Source organism: Etheostoma cragini, chromosome 4, assembly GCF_013103735.1.
Source record: "Etheostoma cragini isolate CJK2018 chromosome 4, CSU_Ecrag_1.0, whole genome shotgun sequence".
Lineage (NCBI taxonomy): Eukaryota > Metazoa > Chordata > Actinopteri > Perciformes > Percidae > Etheostoma > Etheostoma cragini.
Window position 1 is genome coordinate 13,985,570 of NC_048410.1, and position 26,667 is coordinate 14,012,236.

General features: G+C 40.5%; 1 protein-coding gene and 1 long non-coding RNA gene across 4 annotated transcripts; one reads left to right on the forward strand and one right to left on the reverse strand.

Annotated features, from left to right (window-relative positions):
* Nucleotides 1-7,659, forward strand: LOC117943437. The gene is made up of 3 exons (XR_004656353.1): nucleotides 1-107; nucleotides 4,699-4,702; nucleotides 7,650-7,659. It is a non-coding gene; the product is annotated as an uncharacterized LOC117943437 (long non-coding RNA).
* slc4a8 (solute carrier family 4 member 8) lies at nucleotides 3,830-25,926 on the reverse strand. 3 transcript variants are annotated; one of them, XM_034869554.1, is made up of 25 exons: nucleotides 25,621-25,926; nucleotides 16,645-16,726; nucleotides 15,433-15,585; nucleotides 14,876-15,011; nucleotides 13,751-13,911; nucleotides 12,084-12,260; nucleotides 11,517-11,605; nucleotides 10,856-11,013; nucleotides 10,661-10,748; nucleotides 10,387-10,533; nucleotides 9,786-9,886; nucleotides 9,049-9,223; nucleotides 8,801-8,934; nucleotides 8,439-8,684; nucleotides 8,039-8,144; nucleotides 7,482-7,643; nucleotides 7,269-7,382; nucleotides 7,011-7,172; nucleotides 6,658-6,909; nucleotides 6,271-6,339; nucleotides 5,629-5,802; nucleotides 5,399-5,530; nucleotides 5,196-5,299; nucleotides 4,835-4,940; nucleotides 3,830-4,655 (listed from the first exon to the last, which is right to left on the reverse strand). In XM_034869554.1, the coding sequence occupies exons 1-25, from the start codon at nucleotides 25,663-25,665 to the stop codon at nucleotides 4,650-4,652; spliced, it is 3,279 nt and encodes a 1,092-aa protein (XP_034725445.1). In that variant the 5' UTR covers nucleotides 25,666-25,926; the 3' UTR covers nucleotides 3,830-4,649. The 3 variants fall into 3 exon arrangements, with proteins under 3 accessions (XP_034725445.1, XP_034725444.1, XP_034725446.1); XM_034869553.1 differs by having other exon boundaries at nucleotides 11,517-11,608; XM_034869555.1 differs by lacking the exon at nucleotides 4,835-4,940 and having other exon boundaries at nucleotides 11,517-11,608.
* Between the last annotated feature and the right edge of the window lie 741 nt (nucleotides 25,927-26,667).

Sequence of the window (26,667 nt, forward strand, 5' to 3'; positions counted from 1 at the left end):
TTCTAACCTCTCTCTCTCTTTCATCCTTTTGTTTTTCTGTCACCCTGACTTTGTCCTCGAAACATACACCACTTTTGACTTGTTTTCTTTAGAAGGACAAAGCCACAGTGCAGTTTTTCCTTTTATCTACACGTAAAAAAAAGGACATTGGGATTATGACAGGAGAGAATTTGAAACTTGAGCCTCTTGTTGTGTGACAAAGAAATTGTACAAAATAGGACACAGTGATGATGAAGTTTTCTGAGCAGCCTGTGCCTCATTAATCACTTTTAAAAGGTCAGTTTTTGGTCAGATGTAAAGTGGTCAAAAGTCAGAAATGACAGCACAATAACTGGTTATGTATTCTATGTCGGGCACACACATACTACACATATGTTTAAACTCACATCCATCAAAAATGTATGACCCCTCTCAGTAACATTAATATGCAGTAAACCTACAGTCTACCCAAGGCATTTAACTGTATGCTTACCATACATTCACATATACATTCATGGTTAAAATTTGAAAACATTTAAGACACATGATGCTCCATAGAATTACTTTTAACAATCGCTAAATAATTACATTTTCTTGTAAAAGCACTTCTACAGTCATTGCACTCTGGATGTGTGTTTTTACAATTTGGTCTTATCTTTTTTCAATTTACACATTTGTTTGCACTCATGTGGTTTAGAATATATAGCCTATATTTACAAAAATTAATAATATATAGTCATGCCATTCGTTATGGGTCCTTGTACACACAAAGACTTCACATTCAAAAGTCAAAGCAGAAGTACAGAACAAGAAAAGACAATGGTTTTCCTTTCATACGTGTCTTGGAGGAAGTATTACCGCATGTGATGTTACAGTGATAGATTACTGTATTTGTGCACTTTGCTTTAAAGTCACTTGAATAGGAATTATGGGTACTATGGAGGAAGCAGCCTTGAAAGTGGTAATAAAAGAACTCAAGCATTTATATTTGACTGGATAGTAAAACAAGGACTTTTAAACATACTATTAAACTATTTTTCATTTTCTGATATTCAAAGTAAAGATCCATCTTCAAAATGTGTTTCTTTGTTGCATGCTGTCAACGATAAAGCCCAAAATTACTGAATAATAAATAATAAATAAAAATTATGAATCTTATATTAGTCCTTGCTTTTATTACCCAATCAAGTATTAACCAATAAAAGATTTATAAGCAGTTTCAAGTCTCTCCAGGTCCTCCATCTAGACCAAAAGGGTGTGACAATCAGCGTTTATCTGACAAACTCCTGATGTCTCCCATCAGAGCACTTTGCTCTCTTTGTAGTAACCTTTGAATGTGTTTTATTGAATTCATTCATACAATTATATTATTCATCAGCCTTTCTCTTAGCTCACCACACTTATTGCAGTATGTACAGAAAGTAAGTCTAAAAATAAATAACTGTAATAAATTATTGTAAAATCATTTAATTGCTTAATATACTTCTTCAAAATAAAATATATCACAAATTCGTTATCTATAGAAAGTGCAACTACAAATAAAGTATTACTGAAGGTTATTCCCTCTGCTTCCTTTGGCTCTTCCAGCTCTGAGGTGACACTGATGTGCAAGTCCTATTCGAAATTAATTTAAGACAACCACCAGATTTGGCTCATAATTTAAAATGAGGGGGAGCATATTACACTTGAATCTTATTTATCCAAAGTGACATGTCTCGGGAATCCACATAATGAAGGAAAGTGTGACAATGTCAAAATGTGTTTCTTTTTGGCACATGTAAAGTGTTCACGGCTTCAAATGTTACGTTTTCCAGAACAACCTCTATTTCGCATTGATGGACAGAAATAGGTTGCACTGGTTCAACGGGACCCTGATAAATAAAGAGTTGTAGCAAAGTAAATTTGGGTTGAATCACAGGTTAAGTTATTGCTTAAAAGAAAAGGCCTGCTGCCCCCCATAAAATAATCAAAAGATTATTATTTTCCTGAAACTCAAAGGGATGGACACATACACACCCTTTGCTCTGGTATCCCCTTACCTGACATCATCCAAAGTGCCTTTCAGGAGCATTTATGAACTTGTCTGAGGTAAAGACATAATACACTGTACTACTAACACGTGACAAATATTCTGTAGAACAACCTCCATTGTACACAATCAATAGTTTAAAACCCAACGTCCATAGGAAAGGGAAAAGGATTACACCTCAAAAGACACGTTATTGATGCCGCTGCTTGAACTGAAGTAGGTCTTCTAACATTTACAGTTTTCAGTTTACATCATTACACAAAACTGACAAAAGGTTTTATGCACCAAAAAAGGATTTATGTATTACTGAACCTGCAATAAATCTACTAAATAATTGACCATATCATCACTATTTGAAAGAGAACAGACTCATGGACCACTTTAAATAAAAAGATGCTTTAGTAGATTTAAGGAATGAGAACTGACGGATCTATTGAGATTAAGAAAAATGACCTGGTTTGTGTCTAAAGGAGTGTTTACACTCCCACTATATAGCCCAGCTAAGTGTACAGTGGAGGGGCAGAACCCGGGTTTCAGATCAAAGGGTGAAAAGGGGGAGTAGTTGGTTGTTTGTGTTCTATCTTTGCGAGGACCAAATGTCTTTAAAGCAGCTAATATTTTTATATTACCAGTGGATCACATGAGTGGTAATTGAAACCAGTGGCTTGTAGGGATGAACAATGAATGATCGTCCAACTCTGCTATATGGGCTTTACAGGTTATTTTAGCTCATTATTTGTATTTTCTGGCCTGCAGTTTTTACTGTTTTATTTCATCATTCTTAATATCATAATTTTCAGCTGCAACAGCTGTTTTCAGCAAAACGGCTCTTTAACACCTACTGTTCACTACCTGCTCAGCACCAAACCTTCACAAAGTTAGTAATTAGCTAAGGGAATATGGTGCAGCTTTTAACTGATAAAGAACCAAATCATTTTCTTATCAGTATGTTCAATATGGATTGATCAACACTTTTCTTTAACAGTTTCAACAACAATTATAACCTTTATGAAGGTGGGATTTTATTGCAGGACTGTTGTATTAGACTTTTAGATAGCTGTACCTAATAGAATGGCAACAAGGCTTATTTTTGGTTTATAACTGTGTGTGTGGTATAGCTACGGCTAGTTTAAGTATCTAGTAACTAAAATCAAAGGAGCCTCAGTCAGCCTGTCTGCTCTTTGAATTTCTTCTGAGGACCCAAGGAAGTGCAGTGTCAAGTGCGAGCTCTTGAGATCTATGGGACAATTGTATTAGCAGTGTGTCATGTACCAACAAGTAGGGTATTGAGAGTGGTCCCCTATAAAGTGTTACACCGCCGAACGGCATGCTAGATACATCTCTCTCTCCGTCACTTACTACAGTACCTCCATGAGATGCTGGAGATGTTACGTTTTAGCAAACTAAAACATTTCAAGAATAAATTATGTATCTTTTGAAATTAAGATTTTGTTGCCGGAAATGATCTGGCCTGATCACAATTAGCCAGCAGTTAGCAAAAACATATTTGCTAATGATGTATATACTTTAGTCTATGTCTATGTCATGGCAGGTTTATTGCTCAGGACCCAAGGAAATGCAGTGTCGAGTGTGAAGTTAATAAGATGGGGAAGTTGTAAGCAGCAAAACTGGAGGACAAGCAATCTGCCTGTTTTGCACAGGCAAATTCTGAACGGGCACTGCACTAGTTAAATAAAAAATCCAACCTACAACAGAATTTACAATGGGCTATTTCAATGTCGTTGGGCAGTAAAGTCGATATTTATAGACAAACAGCAGCTGTTTCCCCATGAGCTAAAGACAAACTGTCCGGACCTTTCAGCTGACATTTTTTGGAGACAGACCACCGACACTGAATTACAGCCTCACAACACACTGTGTGCTGTGAGGCTATTTGAGGCGTAACATCCAATAGAGTTTTAAGTATACGCATGGGTTTTAGGTGTGAATTAGCAAATGTCCCCATAACTCACTATGGCTGCCAGCAGCAGTCACAATGTCCTCCATTATTTACTGTCACTGTGGATGCTCCACTGTGTGTCTCTAGATCACATTATCAGACACAAATTAATTAAAACTGAGATATTGGATGCTGTTGAATTTTCACAGATGAATGCTGTTGTGAAAGTCTTAAAGTTTCATCCTTTAACCTTACAACTAAGCCGGGAAGCCAAGCGCAGTGTACAGACCAGAACTGATCACTAAGGGCTTTCTTCCCTGTCTGGATTAATAGAAAGCTAGAAGTAGAAGATGGTGATGGTTGAGATCAGGGGTTTCTACTGGTTAACTGGTTAAGATGGTTAACTTTGCTGAGGTTCGTTCTACTTTTGAGTCAAGGAGATAGAGTTAAGGTTAGGTAAGCACTGGCTTTGAATGTAGGTAAATAAGATTTAAAGATATTTCTAGTTCTCACAAAGATTGAAGTGCATGTGTTTGTCTATCTGTGCATATTGTACTACCTTCTCTTTGTCTGTATGTTTGTGTACAGTATTATGTGTTTCAGGTAGCTGGTAAAAATGATCAAAACTTGTTTTTGTGAGCATTGAAGTGGTTGAAATCCAAATCGCAGTATCCTGTGTTCCAGAACTACAGCCTGTCAGAACTGCAGACATCCTTTCACTCGTCTATGAACGTGATCCCTTCAATCCTGCAGAGTAAAACAAACAAGCTTTAATTAACAAAACACAGAGCACAGTTTCGCTACCCTAAATTTGCAATTAGCAGTTGGAGTAACAATTTCAAAACACAAATGAAACGAGTGACCACAATGTGCAGCAGGAATGTTTCTAGATGACAGGGGTGAGGAAAAAGAGGGAATGGGCTTGCCTTCTTAGAAGCCACAGGACAAGTGTCCCTTTGACTGGAGTTAATGGAATTCCACACGGTGGTTTTAGACATTTCATCAGATATATTAATGTCAGAGGGGTCACTCCTGAGGAGAGGAAGAGGAGGGTAAGACCAGAAAGAGGATAGGGTTGGCAGTGAGTTGGGGGTTTAGGGAGAGGTCTCAGTGTGTTACAGTAGTATTCACAGGGTGCACTTGAGAGCAGAACACCAAACAAGACAAGCATGCACATAGATAGACAGGAAGGTAAAGCAATTCTCTCATATTCTTACCACTCCGATCATCTGATGTCCCTCAGGTCCATTTGAGAATGTGTGTGTAGGAGTGTATGTGTGTTCTCACCTGGGGTCGTGTGCTTTGGAGGTCTGAACAGGCTCGCTGGCCTCCATGGGAATCTGAACAGCAGCTGCATCTTTCTTCTTTGAGCTGAGCATAACCTGTGATTCCTACGAGACACATCCATGCCACAAACATGTCCAGTCAATATGTGCATCTTAATTTATTTTCATTATTTATTTCCATCTGTGTGTTTCAATGTAGACTACCTCTTCTATCGTTTTAGATGCATCATCAAGGTTTTTTTTCTTCCACTCAGGCATCAAGTCATCCAGGTAACTTAACTCTCGCGTGGAGAAACACCAGTCCAGCAGTTTTCGAATGAAAACCAGAGCCAGAACCTTCAGGAAAAAAAACACGTTTTCTTTTTTTCAAGACAATAGGAGACATGGTGAGGCCAGTGAAGAGAGAGTGGGGATGTTGGCGGAGGCCAACTCACCATCATGGGAAAGACGATGGCGGCAGGTGAGTGTTTGATGATCCAAAGCAGCACCAGACAGGTGAGCTGCGTGAGAGTGAACAAGTGCACCTTCCTCAAGGGGACGTGGCGCAGGTAGATGAAGTCTGGCTGGTGCTTCGCGGGCATACAGAACAACTTCACACGGTCAAAGAACTGGTGGTGGGGGAGTTAGAGACAGATAGAGGAAGGAAGAGATTTGAATTAATGAGAACAGAGCCAGGAGACAGATGTTGAATATGGCAAAAAGAGGAAAGTAATTATGAATAACGGATTTAGTTGGATTAGTCTGACAATTAACTGTCAGGCCTCATTGAATTGGGATGGAATTAATTTGATCAGGACAGAGCGCCACAAAACAGCTTCATTAATCAGAGTTTGTGACAGAGAGGGAAAAAGATCAACTTTTCAAGTAATAGTTAAATAATAAGTATGAAAAAAAAAAATCTGTTTATAGCATCTTGCACATTATTTATAAATTCCGGATTGTAAAAAACGGACACTCCCATTGACACTACCACTAGGGTGCCACAGTCAGAAACTTTCAGATTGCACTCATAATGGCCTTACTGTAAATCATCTTTATCATATAGGATGATATTCCTGTGTCACATTTCACATTACCTGGATGCCTTTTAATGAGGAGACTCCCATGTAAAGGAAAACACCATACAGCACTGGCATAGGAATGAACTGGAGAAAAAAAACATACATCAATGAGAGTTGATGGTTATCATATTACATAAACAAACTTGTATTTATTGTATAGGCCCACATCTGTATGTATTATTTATAGCTTAATCCTTGTCTATTTTTTTAGGGTGACCTCTTACCACCAGTACAGAGACAGCACATGTAAAAAAGCCAATAGGCCAATTCTGGCACATTTAACATGCATTTATGTATTATGAGTGTACTTTGTCACTACTAAATAAACCTAAAATTAATAAATAAATAATTAAAAATATCCCATCCAGAGGGGTGCAGGTATGTGCAGCTAATCTAACTGACCTGCAGGGCTCCAGTCATGAATACAGAGCAGCCCATGAGCAGGAAGATGAGCAGGCCTGTTAACCTCTGTTCTCTGATGCCCAGGAAGCGAGGCTGTTCTCCTGGAGCCGAGCTCTCTGACTCCAGCTTCAGGCTGTTGACATGAGAGATGGACAGCACTGTGGCTGCTACAAACCAGGGCAAGCCCATGATGGAGCACACAGCCAGCATCACCCCAACCATGAGCAGGTCCAAGTGGTACCCACAGCCCTTCTACAGAATGGAAAAAGAGGACAGATAGATACATGTATAACTGGGCTACTGTCTGCAGCCACAAGCAACAGTGCATAAAGGGCAGCTGTATTTTTTCTCACCAGTAGTTTGTGCTCTTTGCGGTTGATGATGACGGCAGTTATCTGTTGGTCCATAAAGATGAGGATGGTGCAGAGAAGAGCAGGAATAGTTGCAGCCAGGATTGTCCACCATGGGTTGCGTCCTATTGGATTGATCAGCCAACCTCTGTCGTCTCTGGTAGGCTGGAGGATCACATTAAAGAGAAGTGAGGCCATGATTAAACCATGATCATGTGGCATTTTATATTAAGGTTTACATAATTAGTCATTTTTCTATACCTGGAATTTGCTGGGCACCTGTAACTTCTGGGAGGGCACTCCCATGGCATAATCAAGCAGAACCATGACAGCAATAGTAAGGAACACTGCAAAGTCACTGATCACGGACCGCACCTGTGCATGGGAGATAACAACACTCAGAGATCAGTGGTTATTAACTGTGGCGCCAAAAGGCAAACCCTTTGATAAGTGAGCAGGTTTATTGGTTGATACCTTGGTGGGGAAATAACGACTTGTCTTGAATTGTTTGAGGAAGGCAGACATTAAGAAGGTCGAGAAGAACAATATGGTGGACCAGAAGAGAACATCTGGGGTGTAGGGGCCATGGTGGCCACACGCTGTCCCAACAAAGTGGCCCTGCAGACTGACGCACTCCTGTAGGTTAAATAAGAACAAAATGGACTCTGGAGGACTCAAGAGAAAATAGATCAAAATGTTGTTATCTAAATTATCTGATTGTCAGGAAGGTCTACAAAGCTTAAAGGAAACCACAGAAATACAGAAAACCAAGACAAGCCTTTGCTCAGTTATACACACACAGCAGTGAAAGGTTAATCCATTAAATGTCCTTGTCAGTGTTTGCAAAGGTCCTTACAGTAAGAGATGTTAGTTGCTCCAGGGAAGGTGAGCGGATTACATGAATGTTAACAAACATAAACCTAAAGCAAAAGTAATGTGTGCTATCACCTGGAAGTCACATTGAGATTAGGCGTCAAAGTGTGTGTGTGTGTGCGTGTGCCTTTGTGTGTGTTTCCACATAGTTACGTTACCTTGACAGTAAGGTTAGTCCATGGTACAACCGAGGCTGTGATGTTTCTCTCACTCCACAGTTCTAAGGTTTCATTACTGGGGTTATCAGGCTCTGTACACCTACAGCTACAGAGAAAGAAAGAGAAAGAGAGAGAGAGAGAGACATCACAACACACACAAGGAAAATTAGAGATTCTTTTCTGATAGAAAATGGCCTTGCATGCTTGCTTTTCTTAAATTAGGCCAGACAAAATGGGAACTGCATGAAAAAATGTGATCTGAAGGCTTGTAGAGGAGAGCAGCTATGACAACCAAAGCAAAGAGAGAGAATGACAGCTTTGTGTTCTTTGAGAAGAACAATGCACATGAAAAAAACAAGTCTAGCAGGTGAACATGCAGATTGAACACTTTGTTACTCACTACGCCAGTGTAAGTTTATCCAGATCGCTGTGTGCATTGAAGGGGTAGACTTCTCCCAAGTGGAAGAGCTTCTCCAATGCCTCATAGATGAAGATGAGGCAGATGAGGGCGGCAAAGGCCTCCTCTGTGAACCGAGTGATGTAGCACACCAGAGAGCTAGCATCAGTGGCAACCAACACCAAACACAGCAGGGCCGTCCACAGGCCGATGCAAGTCCTCAGCGACAGATAGGACAGGTTGTAGTCCCTGATGTGAAAGGCGAAAAGGAGTTTGTAGGGAATGTCAGGTAATACATAATTGGGCGGCAAAGGACTGCACCAGTGATAATAAAAATGTCAAAAAAGGGTTGTTGTAATACATACTTGCAGAACTTGAAGAGGATTTTCTCAAAAACCAGCACAGGACCTGTGCTGCCTAGAATGGTGAGAGGCTGACCAGCAAACAAAGAGTAGGCTACTCCAGTCATAGACGCACCGAGTAGAGACTCTATGGCACTCTGTCACGAATGTGGAAATAGAAAGTGTTTTGTCTTTTACTCAGTAACATGTACACTGTCTATAGTCTTCTTATCACACTATGTGACTGTGTCTTAGTGTGTTTGTGCTCTTACGATGCGTCCCTCTGTCGCCTCCCCCAGCAGTCCTCCAAAGGTGATGACAGGAGACATGCAAGCACAGTAGAGGAAGAGGAAAGAGGCCACACACTGCAGGCTCATACCGTCCTTAAAGTCACTCAGATAGAACGGAGCTTTCCTCTTGATGTCCAGTATCAGACCACCAAACAACCTAATCATGGCATTCAACAAAAGAAGAGAGGTGCTCAAGAGATGTAAGAGAGGTAATGTCAAGCTGAAGCACCCAAACCTCTGATGGGTCTCGTTGGTGGTATTGCATCTGTAACCACACATATGAGTGATGTCACAGCGTCCTAGATTACACTTACTGCATCAAGGTGAGAAGTTAAACCACTGAAGGTCAGCAAAAACAAGATTTCAGGGGGCGTTAACAGGAAGAATGTTGTCGTGCATGTTTGTCTTTCAGACTATCACACTTGGGTTGTCACTTACTTGTCCAACCTCAGCTCGTCACAACTTCAAATTTAGATTGGGTGAATCCAGCCACTGACAAACATAAGCCCCACCCCAAGCCCCAGGCTTCCATACAGAAAACCCAAGAGGTGCCATGTTTTCCACGGGCTATCTTTAAGAAAGCATCTCCCAATATTCACCAATTGTGTCTTTCTTTTTTTGACACCTGAATTTGGCTTTTAAATTTACCATAATAGATGTTATAGCAGCCTTTACTAAAGCAATAAGCCTGTGTAGTCAACCTGCAAATGACAGCTTACCTTCCTGTTCTCTGTAGCTCTGGTCCGTGGTGCTCAGCATGTAGTTCTTCCTCTACCTGGAAGGCTCCGCCATTAGGAACTCCTGGCGTTTTTCTCTTCTCCTGCAGGCACCAAGTGACAGTCCAGGAATAGACAATTTAAAAAACAGCTATTTATTTTTTTATTATTTTACCTTTATTTAACCAGGAAAAGACACGTTGAGATTAAAAATCTCTTTTTCAATAGTGTCCTGGCTAAGACAGCCAGCAGTCCAAGCACCAATACACACAAAAACAAAGTACACAAAAACATTAAAAACATAAAATAACTGAATCAGCAAATGTTTCAAAGTCCAAGTCAATTAACATCCTCATAAAAGCAACCAATGAGTTGCCAATGAGACCAGCTCATTAAGTTTCATGGACTTCTGTAGCTTGTTCCAGGTAGAGGGAGAAAGCAAACTTAAATGCCTTTTTCCAATTCAATTCTAACCTTTGGAACAGACAGAAGCAAAAGATCCTGGGAACCAAGATTATAAGTCTGGGTTTTATTACACCCTTGGTTTTATTGCACCCTTAGCAAAGTTGTAAAATTAATCTTTGTCTATGGCATAGCTGTGTACCTGAGACGGGACACTCTTTGGTGGCTCAATGCGGATGGAGGGGTCCCACTCTCCTGGTGGCAGGACCGTCACCTGATCCAGAAATTCATCTATCCCAGCTAGCAGGTCACTTCTGTCCTTTGCCTTGTAGGCTACATCATGGAAGATCTGGTTCCAGACAAAAGTGAAGGACAGAGGGAAATAAACTGACTGCCTTCGCAAGGTAAATGTTGATATTTAATTAGTTTTTTTTAAGGTTTCTGAAGTTAGATATTAATTGACAAAGTTTTCTTACTTCATCTGTCATGATGGTCGCCATGGAGCGTCCGATTTCATGGTATTGCTGAGCCTTTCCATCGGGGCCCAGCAGAATGAAGAGGAACCTGATATTCGTCAGCAGATTATTTAGACTATGTAAAGCATTCCTGGATTATTGACTTGACACATCGCTTAAATTTATGACTAAACAATGGTTTATGTGGTTGTCTACCTGGTAGGTATGGGGACCTCAGTGAGTCCAGTGAGCAGCACAGCAGGGGAGAGACGGACAAAGGCCACAATGGGCCTCTCTAGGAAGTCCAGTTCTCCCACCAGTACATTGGAGGCCTCTGCACCCTCTGGAATCTTCTTCATGAAGTGCATGTCAACCTGGTGAGACAAGGCAGAAATGACTTAATACCTAAGAGTTGTACATGAAGCTCTCCCATCACAGGTGCAGAATAATGTCAGTGGAGCTAGATAGAATTTCAGTGCTAGGGGTGTTAAACTGTACAGACATGCACTACAAAATTCCAGGTGGAAATTACTGGCTAAATGGAGGCTTCTTGTTATTTGTCCTATGTGGCTGTACTCAACAGTCTTGCAGTTATGAGCTACTGCTGCTTTGGGATACACTTCGAACAAATGTGGTTCTCCTGTTGTTTCATAGAGGGCACTATGTGACCCACCAAGCATTGATTACAGATCTTAGCAGTTGCAAGCTCCAGCACCTGCATACAGCTGATGATCTTACATTGCTGTGGTCAGATGGGTTAATTAAAACTACCACTTTCTATATTCTAGTGTGGTCTTTACAGCATCCATGCAAAGACATGAGCAGTATGCAAGGACATACTGCAGATATTTATGAGAATGAAAACTTGCTTGTTTACCTTGCTAAGGTCCACTGGGGCAGTGTCCTGTCCGCCACCATTCTTAGCGGGTTCTATAATTGGCGGAGGCTGGGGAGATGTGGCTGACCCAGCTAGACGGTAAGGTATGGGTGTGTATGTGCACATAAGTGTGTATATGTGTTTGAGAGAGAGAGAGAGAAAGAGGATCAGAATTAGTACATATATCTGTTGGCCTGCCAAGTGCAAGAAACTATGAGAGATCATACTTTCCAATCTGTCTGTTTCTTAGTCTCGTTGCTTTTAATCTTCTAAGGTTTACTCGTACTCCCTTGTTTTTCTCCATCCATCATTTTGATATTAAAAAAGTCTTATGTGATCTTATTATAGCAAACAGCTGCCTCTGACTAAAGTAATTAGAAGTCAACTCATATTTCTAAGACAACAATAATTCTGTAGCGAGATATGCAAAAGCAATTATAATTTAAATCCATAAGTACATTTCTACATTTGATTTATGCCAAAAAAATTTAACTGATCAGTTAGGTGAACATTAAGTATTACTTAATGTAATATGTGTGTGCATATGATGTACAGTGTGAAACCCACCTGTCAGATAGACCTCTGACTGTTTGCGGGTTCCCTCAGCAATGGAGCGCACAATGGGCATCAGGTTCTTCTTCTTCTCGTTCTGGTGGTGGTGTCTCTTCAGCAGAGCCTCACGCACCTTCACTCTCACAGTGTCATCCAGCTCATTGGACGCCTCCTGGTGGTCCAGCACCATGTCTGCAAAACACGGACAAAGAAATCGTACTTCGGACTTTTTCTAAATAATGGCATCAGACAGCTATTATTTGTACGTGCTATTTTGACCAGAACTGGAATCCATTTATAATTAATATTCTCTACACAAATAATACTAATAGGCCTTTCCGTCCAAATGCGATTAGCACTGCGCTTGCCGCTGGGTTCAGCGTGTTGCGCCCAAAGTTTAACCAGGTTGCCGCTGGGTCAAGCAAAGCACAAAACGCAACCTATTGGACACAATGGATTTCAGAGCGCAGTTTATGTTCCAACTATAGAGCTTTCCTTGAACTATGAAACATTAGCTTTTTCTTTTATTTCTATAGTTACAATGTAATAATCTGTCAACATGCAAAGCCACAGTGCTAAGCAGAACGTGTGCGTGTTGGAAGCGGTCGGTCAATATATTGTCCAACGTATCAGGTCATGTGGGACTGCAGAGAATAATCACCATCTCTTTATCTCTCTCACCCCTTCTGCTCTCCTCCCTCTCCCAGTCTTTTCTTTTTCATACTGACTTGCTGAGTCAGTACTGGATCTTTCCTTCCTTTCCTTCCCTCCTCCACAGTCAATCAAAGTGTCTGCCTGACCCACACACACACACACACGTGAACACGTGAACACTGCAGTGCCTGCATTCATTCTGAGCACACTTTAAGGCCAGCTCTAATGTGCTTAGCTCAGCTAAGTATAATCAGCCATGTTACAATAATGACAGTGACAAGTGAAACTGCCTTAGGCGGTATCTGTCTTAATTTTCTTACTCATTGGACGTACATGGGCAGTGTTTATCCAATCATGTACTTGCATGCAAATTACAGGTGCGACATACAAGTTGCGTTCTTGTATGCAAATAAGCTTGAACTGTGGCCGCAGCTTTAGGTTATCATAGATGAAATTCAAATAGGGTTCAACAGAAGTTCAGTTGCAATATTCCATGAAAACAACCTCAGAGCAACCGTAGAGTTTTTTCAGCTTTATTGCACAAACTGAGGCTTCACAGCCACTAGTACTGTGTTGCATCATGTAATGACACTAGACAGTGCTTGTGTATGTTTACATCTCTAGGACTGAGAACTTGTGTGTCTGTGTATGTGTTTCTGCATCCAGCACGATGGTAATGCCCCTCGCAGGTCTGTACTGCAGGTGTGTCACCTCTCTTATGACGATAAATCAATTTGTCGCAGACATCCAGCGAGCATCTCAGCTGAGCTATGGAGCCTGCTTTATATCAATAAATGTAATAAGTACTCGACAGGAGCAAGAAGTGACTTTAGAGGGCAGGAAAGAGAAATACAGAAAAACAAATTGTGGAATCATATATCCATTTGAAGAAGCGACACCTGTCACGAACACCAATGACAAAAACTGATTTCTTACAATGTCCTTATAAAATATTGTTCAGACAGAGTGCTTATTTTTCTCTCAGAATCAATAGCACTCTGGTACTGAGATATTAATATATGTCTCACCTGCAATCTCTTCGATGCTGTCAGCGTGCATGTCAAGCAACACACTGCCATTGATGATGCAACTGCGGAGCTCAAACAGGCTGTGGAGGGAGAGAGTGGCAACATATGGCTTGCTCCACCTCTCCCCGCCATCCTCCACGTCTTCCTCAAACTTTAGCCACCTGTGAGGTAAAACAGACGAGAGGTTTGCAAGTAGAAGTAAATGTCAAGTGTTGTTACGATTATCTTTTAAGGTCTATTCATTACATTTCGTTACAACTTAAAAACGCTCTTAAATTCAGGAGAGTTTGTGAGGTTTTAAGTTGAGAGTAGATCCCAGATGATTGCAGTACAAAGACACAACACACATTTTTGAGATATCTGGAGTGATTGTATAAACTATCATTGGTTATGATGAACGCTATCTAAAGCAATATAAATCATTCAGCAGGTAGATTTATCATATTATTTGCAATTCATTTCAAACACCATTTTCTGCCAGCAACAAGAAGAACACTGACATTAATTTTGTTTGTTTTTCTTTTTGTTTCCATTTCAGCAATTTTTTAAATAAATTCATAAGAAAAGAATCCACAAAATGGCAGATGTAGCATTAAATCCTGGCCTCTGACTGGCTACTCCTACATGGTTAATTTGTGTTGTTCCTAAAATGTTACTAATCCTACACTTTACTGTAAGTACGAGTGAGTTGCTTGAATGATGTGTGAGTTTAGCTTGACACTCCCATGATGGGTCTTTAGAGCATTCTTAAGTTTAATACTTAGAGCTTTGATCAATACAGGCCCAGATCAACTCAGTGCAGACAGCAAGAAAGGAGCATTAGAGCTTTTTCTTTCCTTCCAGGAAAAATGCTATTGACATAAACATTAACCACACAATATGAGAGAAAGGTTTTGACATTAGCATGTGAAACTGAGCATTTTACCAGAATAAATTAGATCCCAGCAGTGTTTTTTTGTCACTCCTCTCTTTAGAGATTCAAGCAAATTGACCAAAAAATCATCCACTGAGCTTTGAATGTAACTACACGTCTCTCTTCGTAAAAATACATTTGTAGAGCTGCTGGGCTGTCAGAAGTGTTATTGCCAAGCATTGTTGCCAACAGCTCCCAGAGGAGATCCTGACCTGGCTGTTTCCTTCCACTCAGCATCCTTGCCATCCCTCACACAGATCTCATCCAGCTCAGTGAACAGCTCGTGGGCCACATGTTCAGCATCCTCCTCTGTGCCCAGAATGAACTGGACCCGCTGGGACGGCGTGTCTGATGAAGCAAGAGGATGCGAGGGAGCAACAAGAGGTGAAATGTGGGTCTCAAAAAAGTTTCACAAACACACTCTGTTTACTTTGTCATTACATGTATTTAAAAGTGTCTGCCTGACACACACACACACGCACACACACACACACACACACACACATGCAGACTAGTTCCTGCTCTATGGTAGCAAATTAGTGGACCTGTCAATTTTAGCCTGGGGTGCTGTATGTGTGAGCCCACACTATTGATAGGCTTTGTTTAACAACTACTTCCTCTCTGGGAGGTGGATGTGCAAGTAGGCCATGCATGCATGGTCTACATTGAATCATCTATTTGGTCATCTCTCTCTGACTGATAAATGACTGGATGAGCCAAAAGAAATACTGAATCAGCATAGCCTAAGAAAAGGTTTGGTGTGTGTTACCGTGACTGGAGGTGGCCGTCTCACTATCCTCGCTCTGTTGAGTTGCGATGCTTCCTGCCCTTCTGTCTCTCTTGCGGTGCCGAGAGCCGTGGGCCTTGTGGTGACGATGGCTCTGCCTGGGCATTCGAACCCCCACAAACAGAGTCCTGTGGCCTGACGTAGAGACGAAACACGTACTTAGTGTCAGGATTTACTTTAAAATAAATATTTAAAAAGAAACACAAAACACCATCGTGGAGATATTAATGGCCATGAAGATTCTAGCGAGTTCAGTAATTGCAACTTCGAGAAATTCAGGGGAGGACAAAATGAATGAATAAAGTGATCTGTTATTTTTTAGATAAGCTTCAGGCCTTCCTAAACTGAGTATATGTACATATAACTAAAGTAGTATCACAATGAACCTCTTGGCAAGTTATCTGATGAAGAGTGTGAATTAGGCATCATGCCTGTCGTGTACCTATGTTAACCTCCTGTTAATTTGGCAACATATGACTGCAGCTTGTCCAATTTACTTTCAAAGACGTGATTATCAGACCTCTTCTCAAAGCTGATACATACTGTAGAACTCATTGGGAATTTGTTTACCCCCAGCCTACATGCCTCTCCTGTCGTTGGGTTGTGGTGTTTTTGTAATCTTGTCCACTTTCCATAAATACATACATAAGTAGGCCTACATTTCATTTCAGGCTTTCGGATGAGATAATATAAAATTGTAATGAGATGAGGATAAAACTGGCATTTTTCTGTATTCCAGATGGAACAACTGCTAAAGGGGAAAGCAGAGTTGATTAAGGTGCACTGTGGTCTCTCAGCTCGCTAGGTTAAAGTGACTGAAAGTAAAAGAGGGCTAGGTGTTGGCCCAAAGCTCCACAGGGAGAACAACACTCTGCCTTCTGTCCCACATTGGTCTCAATCTCCGCCAATTATCATAAGTGCATTCAGTGTTTGATGCAACCTGTTATGATAACAAGAGACTCAATGGCAAAAATACTTAGGTACAAGTACACAAATACTTCACTGCAGGGCACAAATAAGGTCTGCATAGTTTCAATCTAACACTGCTTTGAAAGAAGAAAAATGTAAAAACTGTTTATTTTGGAACCGTGTTCAGACCTGATTTAGTTGAAAGAAATCGTTCTTCAATACCAATAATTATTATTATAAACCAGTTTATTACTTAGTAGTTTTCCACCTGCACATATTACTCACCTTCTAGTTCTTCCTTTTCATAGTGGATATTCAGGACTGAGCTGGTCCCTCCTTGGTCTAGCACCACCTCCTCATCTGGCCTCTGATGGACACACACATGGACACAGAACTCATGTAAGTTAGACATGTTGCTGTTCTTTTTAGTGATATTCAGTGCAGATGACAAGTTATTATGCAATGCCCTTTGTCCCTATTTTCAATGGCCATATTGTTTTCATGAAAAAACTACTAATTGGTCAAACTAACAGCAGTTTATTCCTTTTTTGCATCAATTTCCAGACAGTCTATTTTCAGAACGTCTGGCACAGACGCACAGAGGACAGGCAGGCATGCACACACACATCGATAAGACAAACACACACAAATACACGCACACGCACGCATCAAGGTTAAACAGAGTTTGTGTCAGTTGGAGAATATGCTAGGCTGTACTGTTGAAGGGAAATCAAATCAAATCAAATTAGCAGAGATTCACATCTATCAGGGTTGCTGCTGTGGGCAGAGCATGACGATGTTGCTGTTTTACTATCCCACTGAAGAGGCGTTCTCAGAAACAGTGCTGCAGTGTTGTAGCAGAGACCAAGTCATTGCCAAGACCAGAGTGTATCAAGTATGAGTCAAGTTATTGGTTGCATTTGAAGCAAGTTTTATATCTTTTTACATCTTTTTTGTGGGATTTTTCAATTGATTAAGACCTACTTTGAATACAGGGACCGGTTTTTCAAAACACTACACACAACCAACACAACCTCACACACAATCAACAGAACACCTCAGATACTTTGCAAATTGAAACACTCGCAAAAATTACTCCCTAATTTATAAAAAAACATTTGTTACCATTTGAAACACACACGTTCCATTTGACTTAATTCTGTTACAGTTACACACAACCAGTTATAAACTGCTGTTGCTAACTTTTAGCAACGCTACTTCTAAGTAATTAGATTACTGTAAATTAGATTTTTTTACAACTGCTTACACACAAAATCTTTTCATGCCACACAATTTTTGAAACCTCTCCCTCAAAGTGCAAAACTACACAGCAAATCTCCAAAACCATAAGCTATATTTCAGTCTTTCACTCAGTTTTCAATTGCATAAAACACTTTTTCGCAAATCACCATACACAATTCTCTACCCAAGACGCACAAATCGAACAGAAAGTGTATTTCTTTCCTTTTCCAAACACAACAAATCAAAATGCTACACGTATTTACCAGGGCATACACACACTCCTCACATGTGCAAACACATTATGCTTAACTGAACACCAGCCAATCATTGCTTTAGTATAGGCCTATATATAGGCCAAAGGCAGGTTACCTGTTGTGAACAATGGATGCCAACAATAGACTGAGTGCAAGGGCAGAAGGGAGAGACAGGGGAGGAGGAGGAGGAGAACCATCTCTGATGAGATCATTGCCGCACTTATTCATTATGTAATCAACCACGGATTGACTATGAGAGAAGCCAATCTTGAGTAGCTTTACAGTGGCGTCCATATCTCAAACCTTCAGAACTGAGAACAGGCATGGAACTATCTAATGACTATTTTAGCATTAAACCGTTTTTTAGGATTGCAATGAAAAAAATGTTCAATACTTTTAACAACTTTCCTAAACTCTTAACACAGTTAACACAATATCTGTCTGTGTAGGCTATACAATTAACGCATCTCTTGTTGCTTTGACACAAAATGCATACAGTTAACACAAATTTAAAATGCTTGAACTTATTTTACGTATGCTACCAGCCAGGCTAAAGCTAATATAGTTAGCCCAAATAAACGAGGCGTCCGTTTGTCTCAACTAAGGCAGTTTGGATCCGCGACACTGGAAACCACTTCACCAACACTAATCTACTACAGAAGTCTGTGTCTGCTCTAACGTCATTTCCACTGATTTAATTGTTCTTGGATACAGAGAGTTTGTTGCTAGTAAGCGTGACATGCAGGTCTGATCAATTTATCAAACTAACAAGCAGGCCCAGCTAGTCAACCACAACCTGAAATTTAGAGGAAGCAACATGCAGTCATTGTCATACACTTTAGCCTGGATTGATAGTTTAGATGTGTCATGCTAGTCAACTAACTTGTATTTCTACCTAATTTCCCTCTTCAAAATCACATCAGAAGAGTGGTCCTAGTCACAGAGCTTACTTGCTTTGATGTCTGTAAAGCATTACAGTTTATTATAGTTCATCTTCTATGTAGACACACTCCCCTACAAAATCACCACAGTAGTCGAGAATGATTTATTATTTCCAAATAGAGATATTTATGTAATGTTACAAAAATTACTTTTTTTTCATATCACAATATAGATTGCAGGGAAATAAATATCGCAATGTGTTTTTTTCAATATTGTACAGGCCTATACTATAGCTTTAACACATAAATCAGACGAAAAGCAGGCAATTTAGTGATAACCCTGCAGTTGTGGTCTTGACCGCAAAAATCTACAGTCTATTAGTCTACCCTATGTATCCTCATTTATCCTAGCTTATGAGAAATATAAAACCATATATCCTGTGAGAGTGATTGGTCCCTTTATTTAAGCTTCCCAGTACATGAAACTACATTCCATTACCCTGTGCATATATAACTGTGTGTATTGCTGTAAGTGTGTGTATGGAGCAAGATCAAGCGGTGATTTTTCAAAAACATCACTCACAGTATATTGACAAAAAAACATTTCGAATGTTGCTGGTTTCCGCCCACAGTTATGAAATGTGATAAACGGGGAGGGTGCTGTGTGCCCAAATGTATCTGTATTATCTCCATTTCTAGTGTATTTCAAAGCTTTTTTTTTATCATCAGTCTCATTTCTTCAGCCTTTCAGATGGTGCTAAAAATTGAACAGCTAATATTAACACAAAATTGTGAAAAAATAGTAACATGCTGATAAATGTCTTACCTTACTAGAAGCAGGTCAAAAAAGCTTTCTGTGATGTTTTTATTAACCAGCTGCTCTAATATCTGTGCAGACGTCCACTTATAAGTCATAAAAAAGTTTAAAACAACAACTTTGGGATCCCAAGACATCCACTTACTTCACAGGTGGGGGTGGCCTGCTGTTACCTTCTGGCCTCCTTTCACACTCTCTCCCCATATCAGTGCTGTTGGATTTCATTCTCTTCCCATGACTGAGCACTTCTTTATCCTAAGACAATTATGTCCTTGTAAAAAATAAGGCCACTTATTGTAATAAGGAAGTCATGCTTGGGAAAAACACCAAATGTGACTCATGGTTTTTCTAATTATTTTTATGCAAGGGATGGAACTGGAAGAGGAAAGGGCTGTTAAACACATACACACACACAAACACACACACACACACACACACACATACACACACTGTTATCAGTCAGTGCAGCTGTGGTTGGAGAATTAGGGCTGTGTGGGTTTGGGCTCAGGCTGGAGGCAGTCAGCTCCATTAGGACTGGAGCTTTACCAAACATATAGACACACAACAAGAAAGAATGGATGAGAGAATGAGAGAGACTCTAATATTGGTTTGTCCCATAAAGGACGATAGACCATCGGATAATCAATTTGGATCCATTTGGCACACACACACAAACACACACACACACGTGCGTGCACGCATGGACGCATGCACAAACACACAAACGAAAAGGAGGAAAATCATCTCAACAACGATAACTAAAGAAAGAGTGAAATTGTTTTTCTGAGAACGACATGAGAGGAAAACATGCATGTGTGCATGATTTTTCACTGACAGGGCACAACATTTAGGTTTTGCTGCCTGTTTCTATCTCCTGGCAACCCTTTTTTGTCCTCTAGCTTTGGATCAGTCACAGTACTTGGGAGGGTTTATGACTCAAAAACAATTTCCACACAGATTACTGCCACTGCACCATTGAGGTAGTCCACAACTAGCCCCAAAATGGCTGCCTGTCCTTGAGTTTCCATCCTTTACAAGCATATCAGTGGGACCACCACACATGGGAAACACACATTGGAGCTGCCTTGTGGCTGGATATGAGAAAAGAAGAACATGATAGTGCCAAATCTATGACTGGGATGACTACTGCCAGTCAAAGAGGAGAATAAATTTTGCCTTAAAGTTCAGCAATTTGCAGTGTAGAAAAGCCAATGAGGCCGTGTTGCCAGTGAACAGCTCTTTTGAAAAGCTCCTCTGCAATTGTTCAAAAATTCAAAACTTCAGAAAGTCAAAAGAAAATTAGAAGGTGTTTTCAAAGTGCATTACAGTAAAACACATTAAACTAGTCATCACTCTGAACAAATAGAGCAGCAATGATTTGCATCCCAGTCCCAGGACTGAAAGGGGCAATCAATTTGCTGTGCCAAAATGGCCTTTCACTCCATCAGGACCGTGAGGTAACTGTGAGAGGAGCTTCCGAGAAATTAGACCTGCTGGTTTCTACAAAAGAAGCTTGAAATTCAGAGTGATATCTGACAAGATACATCACAGACTCTGGCTAGTTTCTCATTAGTAAAAAGTAATAAATATTCTCATGTGAGCACATATTTTTGTAAGTTTATCAAGAGAGTTTTTCACTCTGTTAGAATGGAATGACTACATCAGCAGTGAGCGTTGCAAGACAGTGAATGGGCGATTCATAAAAGTGCAACCATGATTCAGCAGCACAATATGGGCTTCAGAGACCTTTGAGGTGTCTGTCACTGTTGACTCAACTGAATGTTACGGTGATCTCTTTCCCTCTAACATAACAATTCTCTTGAGACAACGTCCACTACTACGGATGATTGTGTTTCTGTCCATGCCAACAACACCCAGCCCCCTCTCTTTGGAAGCAGACCCCTCTCTCCTCCCTTCCGAGAAGCACCCTGAACTGACAGCAGGGACACAGATCCTGACTCAAACAATTGGGCCTGTCACTTCCAGACTAGGATTTGTGTCTGAAAGCTAGGGTTGGCGCTCAGTGCCAAAGCCGAATGCTACACCAGCCCCTAAAAGGGCATTGTATCATCACTAGTCTGTTGTGTTTCACGTTAAGTGAAGGGGTTAACATGAATGACTGAATGAAAGGAAGAGCTAATTGTAAAAAAAGTGAGACAGGAGAGGAGAAATCTGCAAGAGAAAGGATGAAAGGGGCTGATGCTTTGACTTCTTCCGCCCACGGATAGCATTAATCACATAACCCTTTTTTCAATGCCACAAATCTGCCTCTCCTTCCTCTCTAATTGTTTACTTTACAGAAAGATGACTGCAACCCTAGTTGGTTGTGTGGGTGAACAACAGTAACATGCAGAATAAATGAAACAGCAGTTTTTTTTTGTCCAATTGCTAAATCAAAGTGAGACCATAAAGAAAATTATTATTAAAAAATTGAAAAATATTATCAATCATAAACAAAGATTACAGTGACTAAATTCCTAAATGTATTTGAATTGATGATTCATTGGTCATATAATAACTAAAAGTAGTCATGTGAAATGCAACTGGACCTGCTGTTTGAAGACATATCCACTCCGATCGGCTCTACTGAGTGGTGGAGAGTTTAAACCTGTGTATCTTTCACTCTAATAAGTGTGCTCTAAATTAATGCAATTAAATGGTGGCTTTGGGCGAATGGGATGCATTAATGTAATAGTTTCCAACATCATGTTGTGTATTGAGTTTAAACGTTTTAGACTTTTAGGGTTCAGTTGACAGATGGAAAATTGTGGAAACTGGAAGATTAATTACATTAGATTGACTTTTTCTTCAAAGATCAGTACAAAACTAGCGTTGCTTTTTAAAATAGGCCTACACAATCATTTATCAGAAAGGCAACTATGAATCACTCTCACAAAATGGACTCCAAACTAATTAAAATGAAAGTTTTGGAGGGAGTCCAAAACTTTGGGTGATGTGGAGTGTTATAAATTATTACGAAAAAACTGGAACTAGAGTCAGTTGTTGTTGCACTGTAGCACTGCCTGTCACTGTGTCTCCTCGCTTGGTTTTGTAGTTTGTTCTACTTATTGATTTCCAAGTATCTCAATATAGGTATAAAAACAGAGAATCAGTGGTATTACTGAAGAAGTCACCTTCTATCAATCCATTGCTCTGTGGTGCAGGTATACATTATTTTTTTAGTTTTGCATCAATGGCACTGAAAATCACCCAATACAAACCCCATTTAACAATGAATATTAAAAAAAAGTGAACAGTATCAAACAATTACAGAACAATTACATCCAAAGAGAAATATTGACTGTCACATTGGCAGTTAAGAAGCAGCAGAAGTATGGCATTAGATTTGCATAAACATTGCTTTTCTTGGGGTTTGCTTCATATACTTGCTCCTCTTTTACCTCTTCAGTAGCCTATGATGTACCACTTTACTTGAGGGTGCACAAAAGGGATGGTAATGTAATGTGCAGGTTATCATTAAATAATGAATGATTACTTAGTAACTACTTAGTATGATGGATGCACAACAAGTCTAACTAATGATAACTAATGACCGTCAAAGACCTGTTAGTCTGCCTTTAAAATGTCCATATCACTCCATTTATTATCCTAAATTAGATGGACCTGTTTGAGGTCGTTAGCTGCATAAAGACACCTGTCCACCCCATACAATAAGTAAGAATCCAACTACTAACATGGCCAAGACCAAAGAGCTGTCCAAAGACACTAGAGACAAACTTGTACACCTCCAAAAGGCTGGAAAGGGCTACGGGGAAATTGCCAAGCAGCTTGGTGAAAAAAGGTCCACTGTTGGAGCAATCATTAGAAAATGGAAGAAGCTAAACATGACTGTCAATCTCCCTCGGACTGGGGCTCCATGCAAGATCTCACCTTGTAGGGTCTCAATGATTCTAAGAAAGGTGAGAAATCAGCCCAGAACTACACGGGAGGAGCTGGTCAATGTTCTGCACATGGGACAGGGTGACTGCACTGTATTAAGGAGAGGATGACCGGGGCCATGTATTGCGAGATTTGGGGAAAAAACCTCCTTCCCTCAGTTAGAGCATTGAAGATGGTACAAGGCTGGGTCTTCCAACATGACAATGACCTGAAGCACACAGCCAGGATAACCAAGGAGTGGCTCTGTAAGAAGCATGTCAAGGTTCTAGCGTGGCCTAGCCAGTCTCCAGCCCTAAACCCAATAGAGAATCTTTGGAGAGAGCTCAAACTCCATGTTTTTCAGCAACAGCCCAGAAACCTGACTGATCTAGAGCAGATCTGTGTGGAGGAATGGACCAAAATCCCTTCTGCAGTGTGTGCAAACCTGGTGAAAAACTACAGGAAACGTTTCACCTCTGGAATTGCAAACAAAGGCTAATGTACCAAATATTAACTGATTTTCTCAGGTGTTCAAATACTTATTTTCAGCTGTATCATACGAATAAATAGCTCCAAATCATGCATTGTGATTTCTGGATTATGTCAGCAGCAGTATACTTCAAACGTTTTATTGTGCTTTTGTTGAAAGTGTTCTCTTCTTTGGCATCAGCTGTTGGTTTGGCAACGCCACTGAAGCACAGACAAAGTACGTTTGAAAAATAATAACAACTTCCAGTAAACTATCAGGTATTCCATTCCCAAGTATGGAATCCTGTCTCCCCCACCCTATCTCTCTGTCTGAGTGCTCTGGTCTATGTTATGAGTAGCAATGTATACATGTTACAAGTCTTCTTTGTCCTGTTTGTCTTAATGTTGTTTGAATATGCTATGTGATGTGATTTCCGCTGCAACCTAATTTCCCCATGAACAAAACAAAGAAACAATCCTTGGGATACCTCAACAGCACTTTGGCCAACGTGTCAACTGGTTTCAGGTGTGGAGAATGGCAAAGACCCTGGTCCATGCTGACTGACCAGACCGTCACAGAAATGGTGAAAAGACAAAGTTACAAGATTTCTGTAGTGATTGCAAACTGGCATAACCCTAATACTTGAAGGGTGAGGTCTTCCTGACACCTGTTTAATCATATAAGTTAATCATATAAGAGACTTCCCAGCTCACTTCTGGTCTTTCTCCATCTGTCTCCAGCCCTCAGACTGGATGTTGTTATAAACTATGATGACATGACTGTTGTGGTAGGCTACATTCAGTCCTTTAAACTGTGATCATACATAGTAGTTAAGCTATGCAAACATTACTGCATGCCATTTTAAATAGTTTAAATAGTTCAATGGACCAGTTTTCCTACTTCTTAGCTGACCCATGATCTGATTATAGATCACACATCAACAAAGCATTAATTATGGATCATGCAATTTTCCCATCAAACATCCCACAGACTTTTCTCCCCCTGCTGCCAGGATTGGCTAACAACGCACATGGAATTAGACGCTCAGCACTGTGCGTGTAAGGATGGCGTCAAGGTCATTTGAGGGTAAGTGAGAAAAAAACAAGCCGTGTGAGCAAAGAGTCATCAGAAAACCCAGCACACTGTCTCGTTGCTGTTATTCTTCACACACGAGCAGTTGACATTTGGATGTTTAAAATTCATCCGTATATAATCAATAATCTGCTGCAATCTCATAATCAATGTAGCCAGGACATGTGTGTTTGAGGAACAGCAAAAAATAACTCAGGTGTCTCAGTATTACTGCACGTGTTCGCACCTCAGAATAACAATACCAACAACACCTTCCGCATACAGCATCATTCTGCAGGGTACGAAACCCAATACAACTTGACTTCTTGGGAGAGCATTTATTGAGTCCGATTTAACATAAAATGTTTAAAAAAACGGAAACATTTAAAACATTAACGCTAGTTATAGGGCATTTCAATGGAGAAATACAACAGCGTCAAAGAAAACAGGTGCGATCATATCTGTTATTAGCCTAAATAGTTCCTGGAAATGACACAGTCCATCATTCCAGATGCAAGTTCATATTTCTATTGGATCATTTCAAATTGAGGGCTACAGCTGTTAGAGCTTCTGTACAGCCTGGGCTGTGCCATCCCACAGCGTCAAAGCAACGCGCCGTGCATTAGACATTTAAAAAGGGCACTTTACCTGGTAGCTCAGCATGCTCTCGGGGTCGTTGCCGGGCATGCTCATGGACTTTGGGTTAACCTGCTCGGTGTTTCGGGGTATTCAGGTGAGTTCCACCAGCTGGGGGGGGGGCAGCCTCTCTAAGCGCTTTCTTAGATCGTAAAGAAGCAGTCACGAGTTGGTAACAGCAGCTGCTTCTGATTCCGCAGACATGGTGAGCGTAGACATCCCTTCCAGATGAGGAAAAAGGTGAAAAAGATAATTTTGCCCCCCACGGTGTTGTGATGATTTCCCGGCCGCGCTTCCAGCTCCCCTCCCTCCTGTCCTGACTGTGGGGCCCGGATGCAGAGAGCATCGCTGCAGCCTTAGCCAATCAGAGCGCAGAGGCACATAACGAGCTGCGACGCACTGCTGCTACCCAACACAGTAAGGCGAAGACTATTATAGATCTTATAGAGCTACGTCACTCCACACAGTGTGCAGCTTGGCAGCTTTTCATATTTCAGCTGCTAAGATGTGCTGGTCTGTAGGCTACCCACTGTGCAGAGCAAATGTCCTTTTAGCTATTGAACTCCACGCAGCTATTAAAATCATTACAACGACTTAATAAGTTATTTGTTTCCCGTGGTGGAAAAAGAAGTGGTGGAACAAGTGCTATGTAACAGTGCTCCTGCATTTAACTTTAACGGCGGCAAAATATAGCCTACTTCAGCTTTGTATTAAATTATGTTATTTTTATGTTGTTGTAATACATAATTTTGGACTATATTATATTATATTTGCATGATCAAATGGAAATACAAGTAGGGTTAAAGCAGGCCTAGGCTACCTCAAAAGTGTAAGCCACAGCATTTAGTATATGTTCTACCAGTGAAAAGTAGCCTATGTAGGCTACATAACTGCAGGGCTGATGCAAAAAATGATGTATATGAGCGGATAGGACATGGAATGGCGATATATTCTTCAGAAGTAAAGCATGAATGCAAAAAATATCAGTGAGCACATGAAATGAACCAGAGAACAACAGCAACATTATCGACCCTGTAACAGACAACATACTAGAAAGCC

Coding starts and splice junctions, on each gene's coding strand:
- slc4a8 (XM_034869553.1), bottom strand. CDS start 25,665: ATGAGCATGCCCGGCAACGACCCCGAGAGCATGCTGAGCTACCAG. Junction 11,014..11,516: donor CCCCAGTGGACCTTAGCAAG/GTAAACAAGCAA, acceptor TTGTCTCACCAG/GTTGACATGCACTTCATGAA. Junction 4,941..5,195: donor TCCAAAGCACACGACCCCAG/GTGAGAACACAC, acceptor TCCTCTCCTCAG/GAGTGACCCCTCTGACATTA.